The sequence below is a fragment of the Maniola jurtina genome, chromosome 21, assembly GCF_905333055.1.
Source record: "Maniola jurtina chromosome 21, ilManJurt1.1, whole genome shotgun sequence".
NCBI lineage: Eukaryota > Metazoa > Arthropoda > Insecta > Lepidoptera > Nymphalidae > Maniola > Maniola jurtina.
The window spans coordinates 9,394,061-9,417,095 of NC_060049.1; the positions used below are offsets into that span (position 1 = coordinate 9,394,061).

The following is a 23,035-nucleotide window of genomic DNA, read 5'->3' on the forward strand; positions in this document are numbered from 1 at the left end:
TTAACTTCTTGCCCCCCCGATGATACTAATTCAGTTTAATAAACTACTTTCGCGAACTTGGTGCAAAGTCGTGGTATCGTGTTGTGTATCCAGATAATGAAAATGCGGAAAATAGATTAACAAACACACAAAATACTAGAAACGAGAACTTGTAAGCCCTTGCAGCTCTTCGAACACATTGTTTCTTGGGATAATAATACAGATCTTGCATATAACTCAATTAAAGAGTCGGAATTCTACTTTTTAACCTCCCACCCAAAAATAGGGGTGTTATAAGTTTGACGTGTGTATCTATGTATCTGTCTGTGGCATCGTAGCCCCTAAACTAATGAACCGATTTTAATTTAGTTTTTTTTGTTTGAAAGGTGGCTTGGCTTGGCTTGATCGAGAGTGTTCTTAGCTATAATTCAAGAAAATCGGTTCAGTCGTTTGAAAGTTATCAGCTCTTTTCTTGTTACTGTAACCATCACTTGTCGGGGGTGTTATAAATTTTTAATTTACATTTGTTAAATTGTGGCACCGGCAGAATTCTTCTGGGTTCCGCGACGCTTTGACCGCTAGCTCTGGTTCGCTTACTGCCAGTGACGTTTGTGATATGTATGTTCAAGAAGTTGTATGTATGTTGAAGCGACTGTTAATGCCATCTAGTAGCGACACTTTGCAGCTATCCTACATAAATATCACTAGGCGAGCGTAATAAATAACTTGTTATATAAAAAAAAAAAAACTTTACTAACTTAACCAAACGTAATTGCCCTGGCGACGACGACGGCGTCGTAAAATTAAAAATTGTAGCAAGATGACGGAGTTAGTTCGTGATAAATTAACAGTTAACCGAGACAGCTCAAATATTTACCCAATCCCCGGGAACAGATGGTTCAAGTCAAAATTTTGACGAAAAAATTCTAACTTTCGGTGTTTATTTTTGCCCCCATCTCGTAACGAATACCTACCCTTGTTTTTAGCTAGCGGATGTTTGCGACTCGGTTTACGAGGCTATTTTTGTCTCTGAGAGACGCAATAATCTAAAGGAAAAGTTATATTTCTTATCTCATTTCCTATTGAGATCTTCAGTTCATTCTGTAAAACTTTTATTCATACTTTGCAATTCGGTTACACAACCTCGACATTGAAGAGTGTTATATAAAAGGTCAAATAGTAGGAAAAGTCAAATAATACGAACTACGAACGTTGTACTTTGTTCCCTTTTTAACCCCCGACCCCTGAAAAAAGAGGGGTGTTATAAGTTTGACGTGTGTATCTGTGTATCTGTGTGTGGCATCGTAGCTCCTAAACGAATGGACCGATTTAAATTTAGTTTTTTTTTTTTTGTTTGAAAGGTGGCTTGATCGAGAGTGTTCTTAGCTATAATCGAAGATAATCGTTTCAGCCGTTTGAAAGTTATCAGCTCTTTTCTAGTTTTCTTATAGAGATTTTTGTGTCGGGGGTTTTTTAAATTTTAAGTTATTGCCTTTGTTATCAAGTCTGGAGGTATGTGCGGACAAATATACTCATCCCGAACCCGTGGGTCGGCAATTCTACTGGACGTGTGTCTGAAAAATTGCGTATTGCATCCTATTGACCCTTCGAACGGCTTCGTTTTTCCTTACTAACCAAGAAAATGTATGTTTTATGTTAGGAAATAGAAGGGGAAGATCGGGGTTCACTAGGCGATATAGGGTGGTAGCTGTAAGGGCTGGCTCTCACAGTAGTTACGTAATAAATCAGTGAAATGTTCTGACCTGATCCCTTTTAAGCCAGGTTTTTTATGAAATACTAGCTGATGCCCGCGATTTCGACCGCGTGGATTTAGGTTTTCTGAAATCCCGTGGGAACTCTTTGATTTTCCGGGATAAAAAGTAGCCTATGTGTTAATCCAGGGTATATTCTATCTCCATTCTTTTCAAGGAAATCCGTCCGGTAGTTTATGCGTGAAGGAGTAACAAACATACATACATAGTGTGAAGTGTGATCATCCCAGTTCTAGAAGTGGCATTGCAAAAATTTTATAAGTCCTATGATATGAATTGTGAGGTAAAATCAGAAATCAGGTGTATTTTTCCGTGATAGAGGTACAATTTTCATGACCAAAACTGGATTAAATAGAAAAAGTAGGCAATACAGTATTTCCGGGGGAACCTAAAAATTATTCTATAAGATTTCTTTGAAGCCTAAAGTGAGAAATTCTGCCCTAATTTCAAATTTCATTAAAAGTCGCCGCGAACGTATAAAACAGACGATTGTCGTAAAATACACCTCGGGTCCAACTTGAGGGATTACGAATGAATTATTAATGAGGCCCATTCACATAAAACCTGGTCTTTTTATCCTGTTTCCGTGAGGTTCCCTCTTTGAGGCTGTAGGAGTAGACACAGAACTCTAAATAAAGTACTTAATAGAAATGGTTTTGTAAAAAAAAAAGATTCCGACGAATTGAGTCCTCCTCCTTTTTTCGAAGTCGGTTAATTACCGGGCGACTGAGTTTAGAGCACGCAAAAGCAATTCGAAAGAAGGTATCTCTAGTAGGTATTCAAAGAAACACACACATATTATTTCGCTGATATTTAATTATTATTGTTTTAGATTAAATAAATTCAATTATGTATTAAGTGTTAATAAATTAATTTAAATTCAAAAATTCCGACTTAATTAAACTATAGGTAGGGGTTTGAGCAATTCATACAAAAATGATTCGAAAGAGTATATCTCTAGCAACCAAAGGAATGAAAATTTAACTGTACCGCTATGAAATTCCGTTGGTTTCTTTCAATAAAAAAATATTATTTACATCCCATATTATGTTGTAAAGACACTATCACTACTTATGTTAGTACTTACAACTACATAGTTTATCCTACTACACTAACGCGCACTGATGTTTCACTGCGCATCAGCGACAATCTTTTGCTCGTTTAACACTTCTATTCCTTTTCTTTAATCTGTGGTAGTAGAATATGGGCGTAGGTACCAAGCCTGCGAGCTTCGTCGGGTTTGAGTTAAATATTTAGACGCGATAAGAAAGTTTTTTAGTTTTGTAATCTAAATCTAAATCCCCCTTCTGAGTAGAGCGCATACTGTCTACCCTTTGCAAGATGATTTACTTGAAAATACCTATATTTATATCAAAAAAGAAAAAAAATGTCTATCTGTTACCATCCCTAGGTATAGTCAGATTTTTTTTCTGCCAATTTTTGTTAGGTATTCTGGAACTTGATATTCTTTGAGTTGCATAAATATTGTATAAGTATATACTTCTATTTGAACATATGTTTGATAGCCTATTTAGCAGTGAAATTAAATAAAATTACTATTACCCGATTTTAATGAAGATTAGGATTTCATTTTATCAAAAACTTTTTAGCTATTGCTACCTAATATTTTTATTTACATTCAAATGTTATGTAGGTACCTATTAAGTATAATAATTCTACTATAAAAACATGAACAAAGTTATTAGTGAAGTTATAACACCTTTATAAATACCGCTTGGAGCCAAATCTGATTTTAATTACAGTATACCATTCCAAAAAAGCAGTTAAGTCGAAAAAGAAACGTTTGAAAAATAAATAACGTACTCCGCTAAAATACGTCTACAACCGGCTGAATTTTTTGTGAGCTCTTCTCAGACAAGTGCGCGTTTGGAGCCCTCGTAGCTTTAGTTTCAAGTTTATCTAATTAGTAAAATTTATCGCCACCGTGCGCGCTACCGTCGCGCTTCCTGTTTGTCCAGGCCTTTAAGTTAGGTAAACATTATGTAAATCTACCTAAGCAGCGGCGCCTAATTTCCCCAACTTCCCCCTTGTCAAGGGAAAATTACCACATCAAGTAAATACTTGACCCTTTATTTTCATTATGAATACAGCTAATCCCCAGCCTACTCTATCGCAGTGCCATCTGTTGAATTCTTTGTTCATATCCTTTGTTCCAGCACACTTTAATATCAACCTTATGGTATCAAAATAAGGTGTGTTTTGGAATGTATTTGTGCTAACGAATTATTGTCTCACAGAGGGTGCCCGTATCATCATGTCTTCACAAGTGTTCACAAGCGATCACAAGTTCACAACTCGCCCGTATGAAAGTCGCATATTTAGGTGGATGACGCGCTATTTTGAGCTTTGTCCCTTGCTTGTATGATGCATTCCAAATTCAAATTAAAATCACACTAATATTATAAAGGCGAAAGTTTGTGTATGTGTGTGTGTGTGTGTATGTTTGTTACTCCTTCACGCAAAAACTACTGGACGGATTTGACTGAAAATTAGAATGGAGATAGATAATATCCTGGATTAGCACATAGGCTACTTTTTAATTCCCGGAAAATCAAAGAGTTCCCACGGGATTTCGATAAACCTAAATCCACGCGGACGAAGTCGCGGGCGTCAGCTAGTCGTTGTACCTAGTGACTAGTCATGAAATGGTATTCAGACCTCATCGTCATCATGATAACCAACTGATATTGTCCTGTTGTATTTGATGATGAACATTCCATTGCTGGACACAAGCTTCTTGTAGGGACTTCTACACGTCACGGCTCAACCGCCTGAACCCAGCGGATTCGCCTTCTGTACTTCGAAATATTGCAACTAAACTAGCTGACGCCCGCGACATCGTCCGCCTGGATTTAGGTTCTTCAAAATCCTGCAGGAGCTCATTGATTTTCCGGGATAATGTGTTAATCCCGGGTATCAACTATCTCCGTTCCGAATTTCAGCCAAATCCGTTCAGTAGTTTTTGCGTGAAAGAGTAACAAACATACACACATACATGCACATGATCTTTCGCCTTTATAATATTAGTGTGATATATACAATATACTTAAAAATAAATAAATATCAAATGATAAAATCGTCCATATTTATAATATAAATAAAAGTAAAATATAGAAGTGCTTTTATTAATTACCGAGTTGAATTTAGATAGCCTTATTAATTTCTAAAATGTCATGTGCATCTCTTAACAAATAGGCTTTAATACAGAATTACAAGCAGGATTATTGATGACTTACGTCCGACGTTACGACTACAACACGACTATTTTATTATACTGAAATCGTTAAAATGAATCTTTAGTTAATTTGAATTTCATGGTTGTGAAAACGATGATAAAAACATTATTTACTAAGTCGTCGTACAAACTTTACATCAGTCTAGTCTTGAAAAGATTAATTGAAAAGATTTTCACAATACATATTATGACTTTTTGGCGTTACAGTTGTATTCAGCGTCTCCCTGTGACTTGTTTTCGTCTTCACATCTAGTAAAGGTCTAACAACGTTGTTTATTCCATTGCAAGGTTTATCGTCGCGTCACGTCGACTGTAAATTGTATTAACCTTTTACCCATTCGATACTGTATGTCACGACATCTTAATTACTCTGGTTTTTGAATTTCTTTCGAACAACTCAGCGTATACCTAAGTACCTACCAAATCTGAGCAATATCGAATCGTTCACGTCACGTCAGCTGTAAAAAGTACAAACCTTTTACCCATTCGATACTGTATCTCACGACAGCTTAATCACTCCGTTGATTGGATGTAACGCGAGAAGTTATAATATTAATACCCTCGAAAATATATTTAATGAGATATCGTATTAAGATGATGCTGATATATTCGGTATGTATGGAGGCTGTGGTCTTCGTTAGTCTCTGTTTTATTTATGGTGTCTAATGACAGAAGTTATTTTAAGTCTTAAACTCGATATATTAATGTTTATCCTCGAAGTTTCTCGAAATGTTGAATTCATCATCTTCATCATCTTCGTGATCAACTCATCGCCGGTCAACTACAGAGCACGGGTCTCCACTTAGAGTGAGAAGGGGTTTTTTGCCGTAGTCTAATCTCTGGCTAAGTGCGGATTGGCAGACTTCTCTTACCTTTGAGAACACTAAATAAATATGAGTATAATTTGAATTAGTGATGTTTTTAACCCCCGACCCAAAAAGAGGAGTGTTATAAGTTTGACGTGTGTATCTGTGTATCTGTCTGTGGCATCGTAGCTCCTAAACTAACGAACCTTTGATTTTCCGGGATAAAAAGTAGCCTATGTGCTAATCCAGGATATTATCTACCTCCATTCCAAATTTCAGCTAAATCCGTTTAGTAGTTTTTGCGTGAAGGAGTAACAAACATACACACACACATACACACATGTCATACACACAAACTTTCGCTTTTATAATATTAGTGTGATTAATTGAAGGTCTTCTACGAAACATTCTTTTGATATTATATCGATACTAATGATCAACTCTATGATTGATTATTTATTATTATTATTTCGGTCATAAATCCATCCTTGAATAAGATTTAATTCAATAAAAATATTTTATTGTAGCAACGGACACACTACACACAGACAAACACGCTGTCACGCTTAAATCGATTATTTATCATTAGTCCCAAAATATGCACATAATTATGTCTATGTACATATTTGTACAAAGACAAAATCGACTTTGAGAAATCTCCTTTACTATTAAATAATTTAACTTATCCCTATTTGTATTACGCTGGAATAATAACTTCGCGTAAACTATCCGGGCGATTTTAAACTCTATTACCGTGGGATAAAGTTGAAAGTTGGATGAGGGTAATTGGCGGCGCAAAAGTGAGGGTATCAAAGCGAAACTTTTCGCTTAAACTAACGAGACATCTTTGTTCCGTTGATATTCATAGATGGGTGATCATGGTTGCCAATTTGGGAAGTCGACTCGGCTAGCACTTTGAGCTTTAGCCGAAACTCGATGAGAATTACAAAGATTGGGGCGAAGGGCGAACACGCAGTGTAATAGCGATCCAGAAACTGAAAGATTTCATTTATTAACCCCCGAACCAAAAAGAGGGGTGTTATAAGTTTGACGTGTGTATCTGTGTATCTGTGTATCTGTCTGTGGCATCGTAGCGCCTAAACGAATGAACCGATTTTAATTTAGTTTTTTTTGTTTGAAAGGTGGCTTGATCGAGAGTGTTCTTAGCTATAATCCAAAAAAATTGGTTCAGCCGTTTAAAAGTTATCAGCTATTTTCTAGTTTTCTTGTAGAAAAGAAGGTTAGATAACCCTAAGGTTCATAATATTCAAATGTCAATTGACAAATGTCAAGCTGTCAAGATAGACGTTGCCTAGATATACATAATTATTTATTTGAAAATGATTTGTCGGGGGTGTTGAAAATTTTTAATTTACACTTGTACATCTTCTATTTATTCAAATCCTTCGTTAGCGGATGTCAACGTCATATGTATAAAAAAGTGAGTGCTTGTCACCCAATCAGAAGTGATTGCGATTGTCATTCTACAAGATGTAAGTAGAACACTAGCAAAAGTGTAGACTGGTGATAGTACTGATACTAATGATTACTGATATGATAACACATTAAAGGACGCGAAAAAATAAATAATAAATCCTGTATTTTCTAAAAGTTTACATTCTATGAGAATTTATACTCTCTTGCCAATTACGGCTCATGAGATACACTACAGACAGACGGACGGACAGCGGAGTTTCCCGTTGGCACTCTTTTGATATGGAACCTTGAAAAGTAACATGTATTGCTTTGTAATATTAATTTTCGTGAGCTCTGTGACAAAGCTGCTCTACGTTTTCCTTGGCACAGCTTTTAAAAGGGCTCCCAAAGTTGGAAGAAAGGAAATTGTGAATGTACTTCATAAAGGAATGTACTCTTATGATAAGAATTGAATACTGAATGTTGCTAAATGAGGCGTAATAGATAACAACTTAATTCGTATTAAAAGGATATTTGTTTGGGAAATGGATGGTATTTTTAACCCCCGACCAAAAAAGAGGGGTGTTATAAGTTTGACGTGTGTATCTGTGTATCTGTCTGTGGCATCGTAGCTCCTAAACTAATGAACCGATTTTAATTTAGTTTTTTTTGTTTGAAAGGTGGCTTGATCGAGTGTTCTTAGCTATAATCCAAGAAAATCGGTTGAGCCGTTTGAAAGTTATCAGCTCTTTTCTAGTTATTATTGTAACCTTCACTTGTCGGGGGTATGATAAATTTTTAATTTACACTTGTTTTTCAAAATCTCTTCAAAATGTTTGGCACTTTTTTCTTATGAGTGGTATCAATATCATCCCAGATTTATACAAAAATGATACCCCAAACTTGACCTTATAGCTTAACTGCTGTTAGTGTCAAATCAGGCTCTCTCCGCCAAAGTTTACATCAAAAATCTGGATGACCCTTGGGTCTAACCAATCAATTGCTAGGTACCTATCAATTCCATTGGGTCCAATCAATCCTACCGAAGGAAATCATCCGAAAAAAATGCAAAATACAATTTTAAATCCTCAAGTTTTTAGTTTTTGAAAATTTAAAAGTACTTAATTAAGAAAAAAATGTTCTCGTTGGCATGTAATCGAATAAAAATAAATGATGAATGCCGAATAATTTTATTATTTAATTTTATTAATTTTACAGTCGATTATCGTCCTTGATATTTGAAATAAATACAGTATAATGATAATTGGCGGCATTACAAATTTGTCGTGTTCCAATTAAAATTAATGGGAAGTATGGGAACGTAAAACCGGCTTTCAATTAAATCTACGTCTTAGGGGAGTATCAAATATCAAAGGTAAATTGATCGTTTCCATTGGTTTTTTTTATTTTCAATCCATACTAATTCATATCCATACTAATATTAGTAGGTATGTGTTATAAATGTGTAAACTGTGTGTCTATTTGTTTGTCTGTAAGTATTTCACGGCCCAAGAGTTAAACCGATTTTGATGAAATTTGATATAGAGTTAGCTCACATCCCAGGGACGGACATAGACAACTTTTCACCCCGGTAAATCAAAGAGTTCCCATGGGATTTTCAAAAAATCTAAATCCGCGCGGACCAAGTCGCGCATCATGTAGTGAGAAATATTACCTACGAAATGTGTAACGATAGTTTTCGCTAGTTTTGGCACCCATGCCTTATTTTTTACGTAACATAAAATTAAATATACATATGAATATTTCGTGTGTTTGTATTGAGGTATGTAATATACGCGTTCTAGTTTACATCTTTGTGTGCGTGACTCGCTCCCTCCTTATCTACTCATGTGCTCTCGCTCTGACCCTCGTCCCTCACTCCTCAGCTCAGTCGTCAACGAGCACTCGGCGTGGCAATACGTATACGTGTATTATGTTCTTATCACGCAGCAGCTCTGTGAATACGATGGGGTCACCATTGCCAGAGCCGGACTTAAACAGAGATCTTATTGTAGAGGTAATCATTTATTCATTTTCGCTTCGTAAAATGTAATTTGCTTGCTTATAACTTATAACTTATAATTATACTCTATATTACAACATACTTGCTATACTTTTCTATAAACCACGATCGCAAGTTGCGATTTTTCAAAACATCGGTCAAGCGCGAGTAGCACTCGCATACGGAGGGTTCCGCACCACTCTGCAAGAAATAGCTTTTGAAATTTTATCATTTGTCATAGCAATAGTAAAAATACACATTTTTTGAACTTTTCAACTCTCTAGCTGTTGTGGTTCACGAGATATAGCCCACTGACAGACGGACGGACAGCAGAGGCAACAAGCTTAGTAATAGGGTCCATTGGCACCCTTCGGTTACGGAACCCTGCAAAGCGGCTTCCAACAATACAGAATAACAAAAGGACTATGTAGGTTTAATAAAAACTGCGATACCCCTTCCTGGTTAGCCCGGGCCTTATTAGTGAGAGGTCCCGGGTTCGGAATTTGATATCCTTATATTTCTGGTCCGGTTTGATGGGAGGCTTCGGCCGTGGCCAGTTACCACCCTAGTAGTACAGCCATGCCGCCAAGTGACGATGTTGTTTAGAAACTAAAGGACTTTAGATGTTTAATGAAAACTGCGATACCCCTTCCAGGTTAGTCCGCTTCCATCTTAGACTGCATCATCACTTACTCCCAGGTGAGATTTCAGTTGCTTGGATCTGATTAAAAGAAAAATACTCCGTCAAGTTTTCTAGACGCCGCGTTCAAGTCCGCTGCAAACCTGATAGTATATTGATCATGTATGGCCAGCGTTACGTAATAAGGGATTTAAAAAAAACTGATAAATTGAGAACCTTCTTTTTTTAAGTCGGTTAAAAGTACTCATATGTTTAAATCAGGTTATTCTTTTTGCATAGGAGAGAAGAATCATCGCGCGGCTCTATATCTTTCTGGGAAAGGAGTACAGATATGTTCAATCATTGAACCCTAACGGTGATTTGACGCCCCTGTCCAATATACTCAGGCGAACCGCCGAGGCGACGGGGGTTACGGAAAAAAAGGTTTTGCAATGCGTACAGGAGTTTGCTGAGGAGTTCACCGACCAAATTGTGTATGAGCCTCCCAAAATGAGATTCAAACATAATGTGCTCCGGTGAAGCGGACGCTGGATTTTGATATAAGTATTTCTAAATATAAACTCAGATTAAACCATATACCTAATATACCTATACTTTTATTTATCTTCATACATATTTTCCAAGTATCACCATTATGAAGCTTAACAAGAGAGTCCATCAAACTTACCAAAGTATAGACTCGAAAACGTCAGAGAGCGTCAGGCCATCTATAGACCTTTTTTATTTTATTTACTACTAGAGGATACCCGCGACTTCGTCCGCGTGGATGTAGGTCTTTGAAGATCCCGCGGGAACTGTTCGGCACAGTCGGCAATGAACTGAGGGAACAAGCTACCTCGGTACCAAACATACAAATCGGTTGGGTGGATGGGTCTTTAGGAATCCCGTGGGATCTATTTTCCGGGATAAAAAGTAGCCTATGTCCGTCCCCGGGATATAAGCTAACTCTCTTACCTTTTGTCTATAATCATTGTAGACGTATCGTACAAAATATCTAGATTTTTACAGGACTGTGCAACGAAAAAAGTGTTATGTGATTGTTGTGTAACTACATATATTTCTTTTTGTTCGTATATGGCGTTCTAGAGACTAAACGTGTGGACCAATTTTAATGATTCTTATACCAACAGATTTGTTTCAATCTTCCAAGTGTTACTAAAGACATTAAAAATTGTGAAAAAACAATATGGCGCCCACTAGATGTCATATTAATGGATCAAATAAAAATTATTAAAGTCTATGAACTACGCCAAGTAGGGTGCCATTGAATAGGTCAATTTAAAGTAATGTCATCTACAGTGTTGTGGTCTTACATTATGACAATCGAGACCTTGTACGCAAAAAGCGTGACCTTAACTGTAGGTATCCTTTTTTTTTAATAATCACTTTGCATGCAAGCCTTTTTCGCCCTAAAGTAATTAACCCCAAAGGGTCCCTGTTTCCATTGCGTAGCGAGAATAATTTTTTGATTTATAAATTTTTAAGAACAATGTTAGGGTTCTGCACCCGAAGTTAGCAACGGAATCTTATTACTAAGCCTCCGCCAGACAGCTGGTCTGTCTGTCAGTGGGTTGCATCTCGTTAACCGTCAATACCCAGTACCTGTGTATCTGTCTATGGCATCGTAGCTCCTAAACTAATGAACCGATTTTAATTTAGTTTTTCTTGTTTGAAAGGTGGCTTGATCGAGGTTCTTAGCTATAATCCAAGAAATCGGTTCAGCCGTTTGAAAGATATCAGCTTTTTTTCTAGTTATTATAACCTTCACTTGTCGGGGGTGTTATAAATTTTAATTTACACTTGTTACCAATTAGCTTATTCTTCTTATTTAAAAAAATCGCCATTTTTAGATTTGACTTTTTGCTCTAAGGGGATGCTACTCACGAAAAAATCCGAGCTGTATTTTTTCAGCCCAAATCTAATGGTTGTTGTTGTTTTCAAAAATTGATAACCTATTAAAATTCGGGTTGGGATATTAATTTAATCACCGAACATGCGTGGTCCTTACCCATCCCGTAGTAATTAACCTAAACCTTTTGGTACGCCCACCTTCGCGATTTTCGCTTTGTGAATTGTGATTATAATTCTGGTTGAATCTCTCCTATACGCAATTTGAATTAATTTTAGATCTGTACGACCTTGTTTTAAGCAATTAAGTATTGCTGATCGTACATTGTCGCATCACTTTTTCGGTAGGTACTGGTAAATGGCATTGATAGATAAAAAAACGGCCAAGTGCGAGGCAGACTCCGCACCGAGGGGTATTTTTCCCGACATTTTGCACGATAAATCAAAAACTATTATGCATAAAGATAAATAAAAATCTGTTTTAGAATGTGCAGGTAAATCCCTTTCATATGATACCCCACTTGGTATATTTATCTAACTTTGAAAATTGAAACATGTTTTAATTTTTTTTTAAATGATATAACCACAAATTCATGATTTTCGAATTTATTCTTATACTTGTGCTGTATGATGGTACATAGCCACGGCCATAGCCTCCTACCAGACCAGAATAGAGACAATTTAGAAGAAATTCCCTGCTCTGCTGGAAGTCGAACTCCATACTTATAAAAACACACACACACACACACACACACTTTTCCTCCATAGACACACAAACCCACACTAGGGGCCTTATATCCGTAAGAAAATAAGTACCAGGAAAGCGTAAAAGAAAGGCAGTAACAATGCTGTCTCAATTCATTAGTTCTTTGAAGTAAGTGTCGAGTTTTATAGCAATATAGACTTTATGGATCATGCTATAAGGTTCACGGTTAACTGACAAGAACTAATGTCGACAAGGATAAAAATTATGTTACAGTTTCTATGTAATGTACGTGTTTATTTGTTTCAACCATAGTAAAGTAGTTTGGGCAACTTCTTTTATCTTGTTGACTTAGGGTGAGGCCAAACGGACGTAATTTTTTGAGTTGTAAGTCGCGTAATTTCGGTTACGTAATTTCTGCTTCATTCAGTTTCATACAAAAGTTCAACTCATTTTGCGTCGCCGTGTGGCACGAACTGGACTTTTGTATGAAACCGAATGCAGCAGAAATTACGCGACCGAAATTACGCGACTGACAACTCAAAAAATTACGTCCGTTTGGCCTCACCCTAAATTCAGACTTATTATATTGTTCCAATTTCGCGTAGAGTTGACTGTGATATCCCGTTGCAAAATTTAATAACAGGTGTCATGTTGTCAACTGCACTGAAATTCATAGTTACTGAATACAAGTGTAAATTAACACCCCCGACAAGTGAAGGTTGCAGTAACTAGAAAAGAGCTGATAACTCAAACGGCTGAACCGATTTTCTTGGATTATAGCTAAGAACACTCTCGATCAAGCCACCTTTCAAACAAAAAAAAATCGGTTCATTAGTTTAGGAGCTACGATGCCACAGACAGGTACACAGATACACACGTCAAACTTATAACAACCCTCTTTTTGGGTCGGGGGTTAAAAACTTATAACACCTCTCTTTTTGGGTCGGCGGGGGTTAATAAAATGGTAGTATATGAAAAAACAACAGATGCAAATGAAGACGTAACCGTCGTCGTTCCATATTTAAATTCCTTAATTAAGTCGAGCAAATGTTTAAAGGTGCTCCGATCTGCCGTCAGGTGTTTGCAAATAGAATAGCACCCTCGTCAAGCGTTGGTGTGGATTCCTACCATACTGAAAATGTAGAGCGGCTTCTTTGGCACATTTTGTACACAAAATTTGGTATAGTCTCAGCAGTCAAGCGCTGACTTGTCATCAACCCTACCTCTTTTTAGGGTTCCATACCTCAAAAGGAAAAAAGGAACCCTTATAGGATTACTGTCTCTCTGTCCCGTCTGTCGTGTCTATCAAGAAAACCCATAGGGTACTTCCCGTTGACCTAGAATCATGAAAGGCAGGTAGGTCTTTTAGCACAAGTAAAGGAAAAAATCCAAAAACCGTGAATTTGTGGTTTAATCACAAAAAAAATTAAAATGTGATCATGAACAAATAATAATTAGTATTTTCAATTTTCGAAGTAAGGTAACTATACCAAGTGGGCACATGAAAGGGCTTTAACTGTACATTCAAAAACAGATTTTTATTTATTTTTATGCATCATTAGTGCAAAAGGTCAAAAATATATCCGCCAAGAGTCTGATTCGAACTTGGCGGGTTTTTAAGACTTGCTCCTAACTTAACGATCTATTTATTCTATTAGTTTAAACTTAAAAGATTTGAAACGAGAAGATAAAATAAATTCAATTATCTCTTTTTCGCTCGTTACATATTTTGTGGCTTTGTCCTGTCTATCACTATCATTTTACATGTCTGTGTTCTGCATACTGATGCTTGTTTTGTGGCCTACAATCCGGTAAGGTTCATTGTGAACGGATTGAATGACTTAGTTTAATATTAATTAAGTAATAGATTCGCACAGAGTCAATCGTTTTCAACCCGAGCGTCTAATAACGTAGGAATTAACCTGTGGTTACTAACCCGCTCAAAGGAATCCTATACCTAATGGAAATATCAAACGGTTTTCCTATTCAGATTATATATGGGACTAGATGATACCCGCGACTTCGTCCGCGTGGATTTAGGTTTTTTGAAATCCCCTGGGAACTCTTTGATTTTCCGGGATAAAAAGTAGCCTATGTGCTAATCCTGGATATTATCTATCTCCATTCCAAATTTCAGCCAAATCTGTCAAGTAGTTTTTGCGTGAAGGAGTAACAAACACACACACACACACACACACACACACACACACACACACACACACACACACACACACACACACACACACAAACACACACACACACACACACACACACACACACACACACACAAACACACATACACTTTCGCCTTTATAATATTAGTGTGATAGTAAACTAATAACCGTTTTCAATGTCACTATAGGCACAAGTAGTTTTACAGAAAAAAAAATCATCGTACAAAAAATTAAACAATTTTAATATTTTTATGTGATTAGGAGATGATTGATGATTATTGGGACTTATATTGCTTTTATACATGGCATAATATTATATATCAAATCTTTGAAAAGAGCAACCGCCGAGTTTCTTGCTGGTTCTTCTCGGTAGGAAAAACATTCCGAACCAGTGGTAGATGCTTTTGACGATTCAAAAGAACTTGTAAAAGTCTAATTGAATAAATATATTTTAAATTTGAATTAGATGAGGTAGAAAAGGGAAAATTACGCAAACCGTGTACTTAGGTTTTCGTAATTTTCCATTTGTGCTACCTGCCAAATTCATGATTCTAGGTCAACGAAAAGTACCCTATAGGTTTCCTGACAGACACGACAGACGCAGCCAGACATCAAAGGGATCCTTTAAGGGTTTCTTTTTTTCTTTTGAGGTGCTGAACCCTAAAAATAAGCTTTAAGCACACGAATGTTTCGTACCCCTACGTACAAGAAAGAAGACTTTTTAAAATTCCTAGGGTTCCTTTATTTTTCTGGAGATACAGAACACTAAAAAAAGAATTATTGAAATTGGCTTAGATTTGACGGAGTAACATCGTCAAAAAAATACGCGTTGAACCTCCTTTTTCGAAGTCGGTTAAAAATAACGGATAGACGCGAACTGAACGAAATTATAAGAGTTTCCCTGTTTCACTCCGAAACCCTAAAAAGGTCAGTAGTAGCCGGTAGCTATTTATCCATATCCATACTATCCATACTATATTAATATTATAAATGCGAAAGTGTGTCTGTCTGTCTGTCTGTCTTTTTGTCTGCCTGTCTGTCTGCCTGCTACCTTTTCACGGCCCAACAGTTTAACCGATTCTGAGGTAAAGGGTTAGCTTATATCCCAGTGACGGACATAGGCTACTTTTAATCCCGGAAAATCAAAGAGTTCCCACGGGATTCCTAAAAACCCATCCGCTTAACCGATTTGTATGAAATTTGGTACCGAGGTAGCTTGAATCCCTATAATTGACATAGGCATTTTATCTCGGAAAATCAAACAGTTCCCAAGGGATCTTCAAAAACCTAAATCCACGCGGATGAAGTCGCGGGCATCCTCTAGTAGTTGAATATATTAATTTGTTGTTCATGATCAACCCATTTCCGCCCCACTACTGAGTACGGGTCTCCTCTCAGAATGAGAAGGGTTTAGGCCATAGTCCGCCACGCTGGCCCAATACGGATTGGCAGACTTCACACACCTTTAAGAACATGGAGAACTCTCAGGCATGCAGGTTTCCTCACGATGTTTTCCTTCACCGTTAAAGCAAGTGATATTTAATTGCTTAAAACGCACATAACTGAAAAGTTAGTGGTGCGTGCCCGGGATCGAACCCCCGACCTCCGATTAGTAGGCGGACGTTCTAACCACTAGGCTATCACAGCTTAATAATAGGCTTAGGCTATAATTTGTTGTTAATCTATACTAATAAATAAAATTGGAGTGTCTGTCTGTAATATCGAAATAACTACTGCATATTAAAGTCACATGGTTATTTGAACGATACTATAACTGAATAACACGTTTTTTAAATTTTTGTCTGTCTGTCTGTCTGTCTGTCTGTCTGTCTGTCTGTTTGAAAAGGCTAATCTTCGGAACGGCTGAACCGATTTTGACGGGATTTTCACAGACAAGTAGAGAATTGACCAGGGAGTAACATAGGCTACTTTTTTAACCGACTTTCAAAGAGGGAGTTGTGTTTTTCTACCTATGTACACCGAAATCTCCGTGATTTCTGAACCGATTTGCGTCATTTCTTTTTTAATCGATAGAGGAACTTTGCGACATTGTTTCATAAAAAAATTGGATTCCAACTCCTCAATCCTGATGCTGCAGGGGATCTGAACAATCCACGCGGGCGAAGCTGCGGGCATCAGCTAGTTATTATTAATACTTGTTATGGAATCAATTCTAACAATCATCTGAATAATTTAGTACGTGTTTATTTATAAATAACTAATTAAGTATATTTGATTGATTATAATAATTGTTATTCCTATTTCCTAACAGTGTATTATTAAACTGTGGATTGGACATACAATGTACATTCGAAACACGTATTTCACTATCAATTAGGTTTCTATGTTTAATAGTACTGTAGCTATTAATACATCTAATCTAGACAATAAGCTTGATCGAGAGCATTTCATTATATAGATGTCTATTGTTACGGCTAGTCATCAAATTCAATACTCTAACTTGACCCTTTGGAAGATTATACAGCGTGTTTAATAAGTCATCAGTTTTATAACATGACACAAGTGTAAATTAAAAATTTATAACACCCACGACAAGTGAAGGTCACAGTAACTAGAAAAGAGCTGATAACTTTCAAACGGCTGAACCGATTTTCTTGGATTACAGCTAAGAACACTCTCGATCAAGCCACCTTTCAAACAAAAAAAAAACTAAATTAAAATCGGGTTCATTAGTTTAGGAGCTACGGATGCCACAGACAGATACACAGCTCAAACTTATAACACCCCTCTTTTTAGGTCGGGGGTTAAAAATTTTTAGATCATAAAATTATCTACAAAAATTTTCTTATTTTTTCTCTATGAAACACCATTACTGAGATATCGTGATTCTAAAAGTATTTTAAGACCTTAGTATTTCATTGTCAGTTTGCTGTAAGCAATACTAATGCAAAGTCGTGTGGGCCGGGTAGGTATAGCGTGCCTCTTACCCCCCGTCCACACACTGCTCTACTCGCGCAATTCATCGCGACGCGCCGCACTAGGTCGCTTGCCTTTGCAACGCGATGGACGTCGAAACTGTGGCAGCGTGCGCGCTATTGCATACTTACCGACACAAGTCTTAATTAAAAATTTATAACACTCCCAACAAGTTAAGGTTACAGTAACTAGAAAAGAGCTGATAACTTTCAAACGGCTGAACCGATTTTCTTGGATTACAGCTAAGAACACTCGATCAAGCCACCTTTCAAACAAAAAAAAAACTAAATTAAAATCGGGTTCATTAGTTTAGGAGCTACGATGCCACAGACAGATACAACCCTCCTTTTTGGGTCGGGGGTTAAAAATAGGGAGCGATGGAGACGAACGAGGAACATGCGAGTAACGCGGCCACACTACGTCTCTGCTTCCGTTCCTCGCTCCTTCCCTTGCCACACGGACAGTGTGTGGATGGGGGGTTACGCATTTCAGCGAGAAGCTACTTGTTTACTTTTTAAGTAAACTAATGTAAACTAAAGCACCTATACCTTCTTTTATATAAATTGTAAATACGTGTGACCTTGTATTTGACGCAAGGTGTTCGCAAATAGAGCGGGTAACCCGTAACCCTCGTCAACAGTCAATGCGGGTAACTTTGTATGTATGTATTTTGTTGTTTGCATTGTCTGGTCCTTGACCGGGCAAAGTTTATTGAGTGTGTCCGATTTTAACGGCTCGCTTGAATAATAGGCTTCTTATTGCAATGCATCTCTTAACTAATTTAAGTTACCCTTGCCTTCTAAATTAGAAAGGCCCGAAGCAATTATTTATTTAAGAAGCCGTGATGACCTAGTGGTTAAGGCGACAGCCTCCTATTTGGAAGGTTGGGGATTCGATCTCGGGCACGCATCTCTAACCACCTCTAACTTTTCGGAATTATGTGGCTTTTTAACCGACTTCGAAAAAAGGAAAAGGTTCGCAACTCGTCGGAATCTTTTTTTTTAAGCAATTGAATATCACTGGTTATAACAGTGAAGTACCTAAAGCATTGTGAAGAAACCTGCATGCCTGAGAGTTTTAATAATGTTCTCAAAAGTTTGTTAAGTCTGCCAGTCCGCACTAGGCTAGCGTGGAAGACAACCAAACCCTTCTCTGAGATGAGATCCGTACTTAGTAGTTAGCTGGCGACGGGTTGATCATGATGAAATCTAAATGACCCAACCGAGGATTAAACCCAGGACTTCCCACTGATGACCACAGCGTCAACAAGGTCGCTCGAACCCTGGATGTATGACTAACTAGCTGATGCCCGCGACTTCGTTCGCATGGATGAAAGTTTTTATAAAATCTCTTGGGAACTCTTTGATTTTCCAAGATAACAAGTGTAAATTAAGAATTTATAACACCCCCGACAAGTGAAGGTTACAGTAACTAGAAAAGAGCTGATAACTTTCAAATGGCTGAACCGATTTTCTTGGATTATAGCTAAGAACACTCTCGATCAAGCCATCTTTCGAACAAGAAAAACTAAATTAAAATCGGTTCATTAGTTTAGGAGCTACGATGCCACAGACAGATACACAGATACACACGTCAGACTTATAACACCCCTCTTTTTGGGTCGGGGGTTAAAAAGTAGCCTATGTGTTAATCCAGGGTATAGTCTATTTCCATTCTAAATTTCATCCAAATCCGTCAGTAGTTTTTGCGTGAAAGTGTAACAAACATCCATACATCCATCCATATATCCATCCATACATACAAACCTTCGCGTTTATAATACTAGTAGGATAAGACACTTATAAGATGCTAGCTTGCTAAGGAGGTTGGTATTATGTAAACCAAACGTATACCTCGGGAGTACTTAGTCTAGATGCCAGGATATTACGTCACTCAACCGGCAGTACATGTATTTCTCAAACGGAATTCCAAATATAAACCCATAAGGCTGAGACCGTACTATGCACCTGACGGCGCGACGTGACACTAAAATTAACTAATCCATTCGCTTACGTGTTGTATTATAACCTCAATAGCTCAACGGTTGAAGAGCGGACTGAATTCCGAAAGGTCGCCGGTTCAAACCCCACCCGTTGCACTATTGTCGTACCTATTCGTAGCACAAGCTTTACGCTTAGTTGGAGGGGAAAGGGGAATATTGGTCATTAATAACATGACTAATATTCTTTAAAAAAAACCTAAACCTGGGACTTCGGCTAGTACCTTTATAGTACCTACCTATTCAGCAACAATGCGAGATCACGGATCAGTAATAGTGGTTAAGCTAATTATTATTATTTTTAACCACCGACCCAAAAAAAGGGGTTTATAAGTTTGACGTGTGTATCTGTGTATCTTTCTGTGGCATCGTAGCTCCTAAACTAATGAACCGATTTTAATTTAGTTTTTTGTTTGAAAGGTGGCTTGATCGAGAGTGTTCTTAGCTATAATCCAAGAAAATCGGTTCAGCCGTTTTAAAGTTATCAGCTCTTTTCTAGTTACTGTATCTATCAATAATGTATGTACTTAACCTTCATAGAATTATTATTAAAACCTTTTTTATTTATTTAGTACGCAGTATGAGTATTTAGACATATTATTTCGCAATATTACCTACATAATATAACATAGTCTCATTTTAAAATACCGAAGTGTATGAGACTCGCTCTTAATGAAAATTCCGATACAAAAGTGACATCAGTAAATTATCCGAAAAAGCAAGTTAATGGACCAAGAGCCCGTGAGCGCCAGGTCTTCGTTATTTTATAAAAGCTAAAACTTTCTTTGCGCATTGTCTAAAACACAAGGAGGAACATCTATAGACCGCACTTTTACTTAAGTTTGAATTAAAACGAGACAGATGTATGCCAGCGTTATAAAGCTGTCTCGTTTTAACAGCAACAGTCTGAGCAGTCAAAGTGCCCTCTGTAGATCTTAGTATAGCGGCAACCCCATGCCAGACACCCTTAAACTTTAATAATATATGTCTTGCGTCACCATGATCCAAACTTGATAGTCACTGAACGTTTCTCGCTATGTTGGGGACAATGCGCAGAGAAACTTTGAATGAATGAATGAATATACTTTAATTGTACACCACATAATTAGTAGGTACAGAAAAAAGTGGCTGTGACATACGGACGGACAGACAGACAGACAGAAAGACATGACGAATCTATATGTAAGGGTTCCGTTTTTTGCCATTTGGCTACGGAACCCTAAAAACACATACCTACAAAGCATAACAAAATATAGGCAGATAGGTACAATTTGGCGGCCTTATTACACTTTTAGCTTTTATTAAACATCGAAGGTCTGGCCCTCACAGGCTCTAAGTCTATAAGGGCGCATAGGGCGAACAAGTTTGAACGACGCGACGCAACGTAGCGGCATCCGAGCTCAGATTTATGAACAATTTTAATCAACTTGACAGTGTAATTAAGATGTTTTGACTTGAGTATGAAGTCTAATAAAATTCTGCTGTGCTGTTGGCTTAAGAAATTCGCAATCATGGATGTAATTAATGTACGTTACATATTGCTGTACATTCAAACGGGCTTGTCGTAGTATTTCTTTGGAATAGCCTGAGTCTAACGTAGGGAGAATAACGTAGCCTGAGTATAAATGACGAAAAAGGACGAACTTCAGAGCTATGACTCTAGGTAGGTACGCCAAATAATCGTGATTCGTGATGTTTCTCAAGACCAGCACTTAAAGCGTTGGGCGAAAGGAAGGTTAAACGATCGCATTCTAATAGTTCATTACCACCCACAAGGTCCGTTCTAATTCGGTCGGGCTGTAAAGGATTGGGCATACATAACGCGCGACGAAAACGTGTCAAATGCGGCTTCGAATACTTATAATGCGGCTCTTTTAGTTCATCCATATCCGTACATACTAATATTATAAATGGGAAAGTGTGTCTGTCTGTCCGTCTGCTTGCTTTTCACGGCCCAGCAGTTTAACCGATTTTGACGAAATTTGGTACAGCATTAGCTTACATCCCGGGGAAGGACATAGGACTTTTATCCCGGTAAATCCAAGAGTTCCTACGGGATTTTTAAAAGCCTAAATCCACGCAGACGAAGTCGCGGGTATCATCTAGTATCAATATATAATTGCGAATGTGTGTGTGTCTGTCTCCTAGCCTTAACACGACCTATCATTTTAACCGATTTTGACAAAATTAGGTAAAGAGCCTGCATGGCGGCGAAGGCCGTAGGCTACTTTAATTTTTCCAGAAAATTACAGAGTTCCCACGGGATTTTGAAATTACCATCCACGTAAACATTGTCGCAGGCAGCATCACCTTCGGCTTCGGAAGGTTTGGCCGAAGGTGGCTGAAACCGAAGGTTCGGTCGGACACCACTTCCAGGTTGCTTGGGAGCTAAAATAGGATGGCTTGTAGTTACCTCAGTTGTATTAGAGAGGTAGTAAGTAAGCTCCTGCGCTAGTGGAGCGGTGCGTTAGGGTGACAGTTGTCACAAGCTGACGCGTATCACTGAGCTCCCACGTCACATCATCACACCCCTCCCGCACCGCTCCACTACCGCAGGAACCTAACCAGTTATGCGCAACCTACCTACCTACAAGTATGTGCAGGAACTGCTCAGTTATGCGTCACGCGGTGTGTCTGCCCAAGGCTCAACACTCAGCAATTTCGCAAACGGACAGAAATTAATCATTCACCGTGGATATATTGTTATGTGTAATTAATAGCCGCATTTGTATAATTGTTCGGCGTTTTCGTGTTACCGCCATTTCGTGTTTCGCTGTTTTGATAATAATGGAGGGTTAGTTTTGACAATGGGTGAGGATAATTGCCTGAATGAACGTTGTGGCTAATTTTGCTGTACACAATTTCTAAAACTAAACTACACAGGTCTAGTCTAAATCTAGTGCTATCCTTTTTGCAGGGATCATTATGAAAGGGATACTAAAACTTATTAAAGGGCTAGTAAGAAAGTAAACTTGTCTTTTTAACCCCCGACCCATAAAGAGGGATGTTATAAGTTTGACGTGTGTATCTGTCTGTGGCATCGTAGCTCCTAAACTAATAAACGTATTTAAATTTAGTTTTTTTTGTTTGAAAGGTGGCTTGATCGAGAGTGTTCTTAGCTATAATCCAAGAAAATCGGGTCAGCCGTTTGAAAGTTATCAGCTCTTTTCTAGTTATTGTAACCTTCACTTGTCGGGGGTGTGATAAATTTTTAATTTGCACTTGTTAGTTTAAAGACGGTACAACAGAATTGCCCTCCCAGACGCAGCAACAGCGTAGATTGAACTTCAAATAAAGTAACTCAGGTTTGGTTCTAGATTTGGGCAATTTGTGGCTTTTACGGTAGGTAACTACATAGGTAGCTTTTGGGACCTAATTTTTTTTGTATAATTTTGCACTTGACGGTAATCAATACTAATCCTACTTACTAATATTATAAATGGAAAAATATGTCTGTCCGTCTGTATGCCTATATGTGTCTCTTTGCTAGCTTTTCACGT

At 37.7% G+C, this 23,035-nt stretch overlaps 3 protein-coding genes across 8 annotated transcripts in view; 2 read left to right on the top strand and 1 right to left on the bottom strand.

Annotated features, from left to right (window-relative positions):
- LOC123876145 (brain tumor protein) overlaps nt 1-23,035 on the top strand; it is a 235,012-nt gene that overhangs the window by 89,626 nt on the left and 122,351 nt on the right. For 2 of the 6 annotated variants that reach the window (XM_045922304.1, XM_045922302.1), the window contains exon 1: nt 10,366-10,378. The exons of the other annotated variants lie outside the window; for them this stretch is intronic. The gene's annotated coding sequence lies outside the window, so the exon portion shown is untranslated. Of the gene's footprint in view, nt 1-10,365; nt 10,379-23,035 lie in introns of those variants that run through there. 6 annotated transcript variants of the gene reach the window in all.
- LOC123876161 (myb/SANT-like DNA-binding domain-containing protein 3) overlaps nt 1-23,035 on the bottom strand; it is a 268,506-nt gene that overhangs the window by 24,234 nt on the left and 221,237 nt on the right. The window lies entirely within an intron of this gene.
- LOC123876166 lies at nt 9,116-10,456 on the top strand. The gene is made up of 2 exons (XM_045922331.1): nt 9,116-9,246; nt 10,151-10,456. The coding sequence occupies exons 1-2, from the start codon at nt 9,163-9,165 to the stop codon at nt 10,388-10,390; spliced, it is 324 nt and encodes a 107-aa protein (XP_045778287.1). The 5' UTR covers nt 9,116-9,162; the 3' UTR covers nt 10,391-10,456.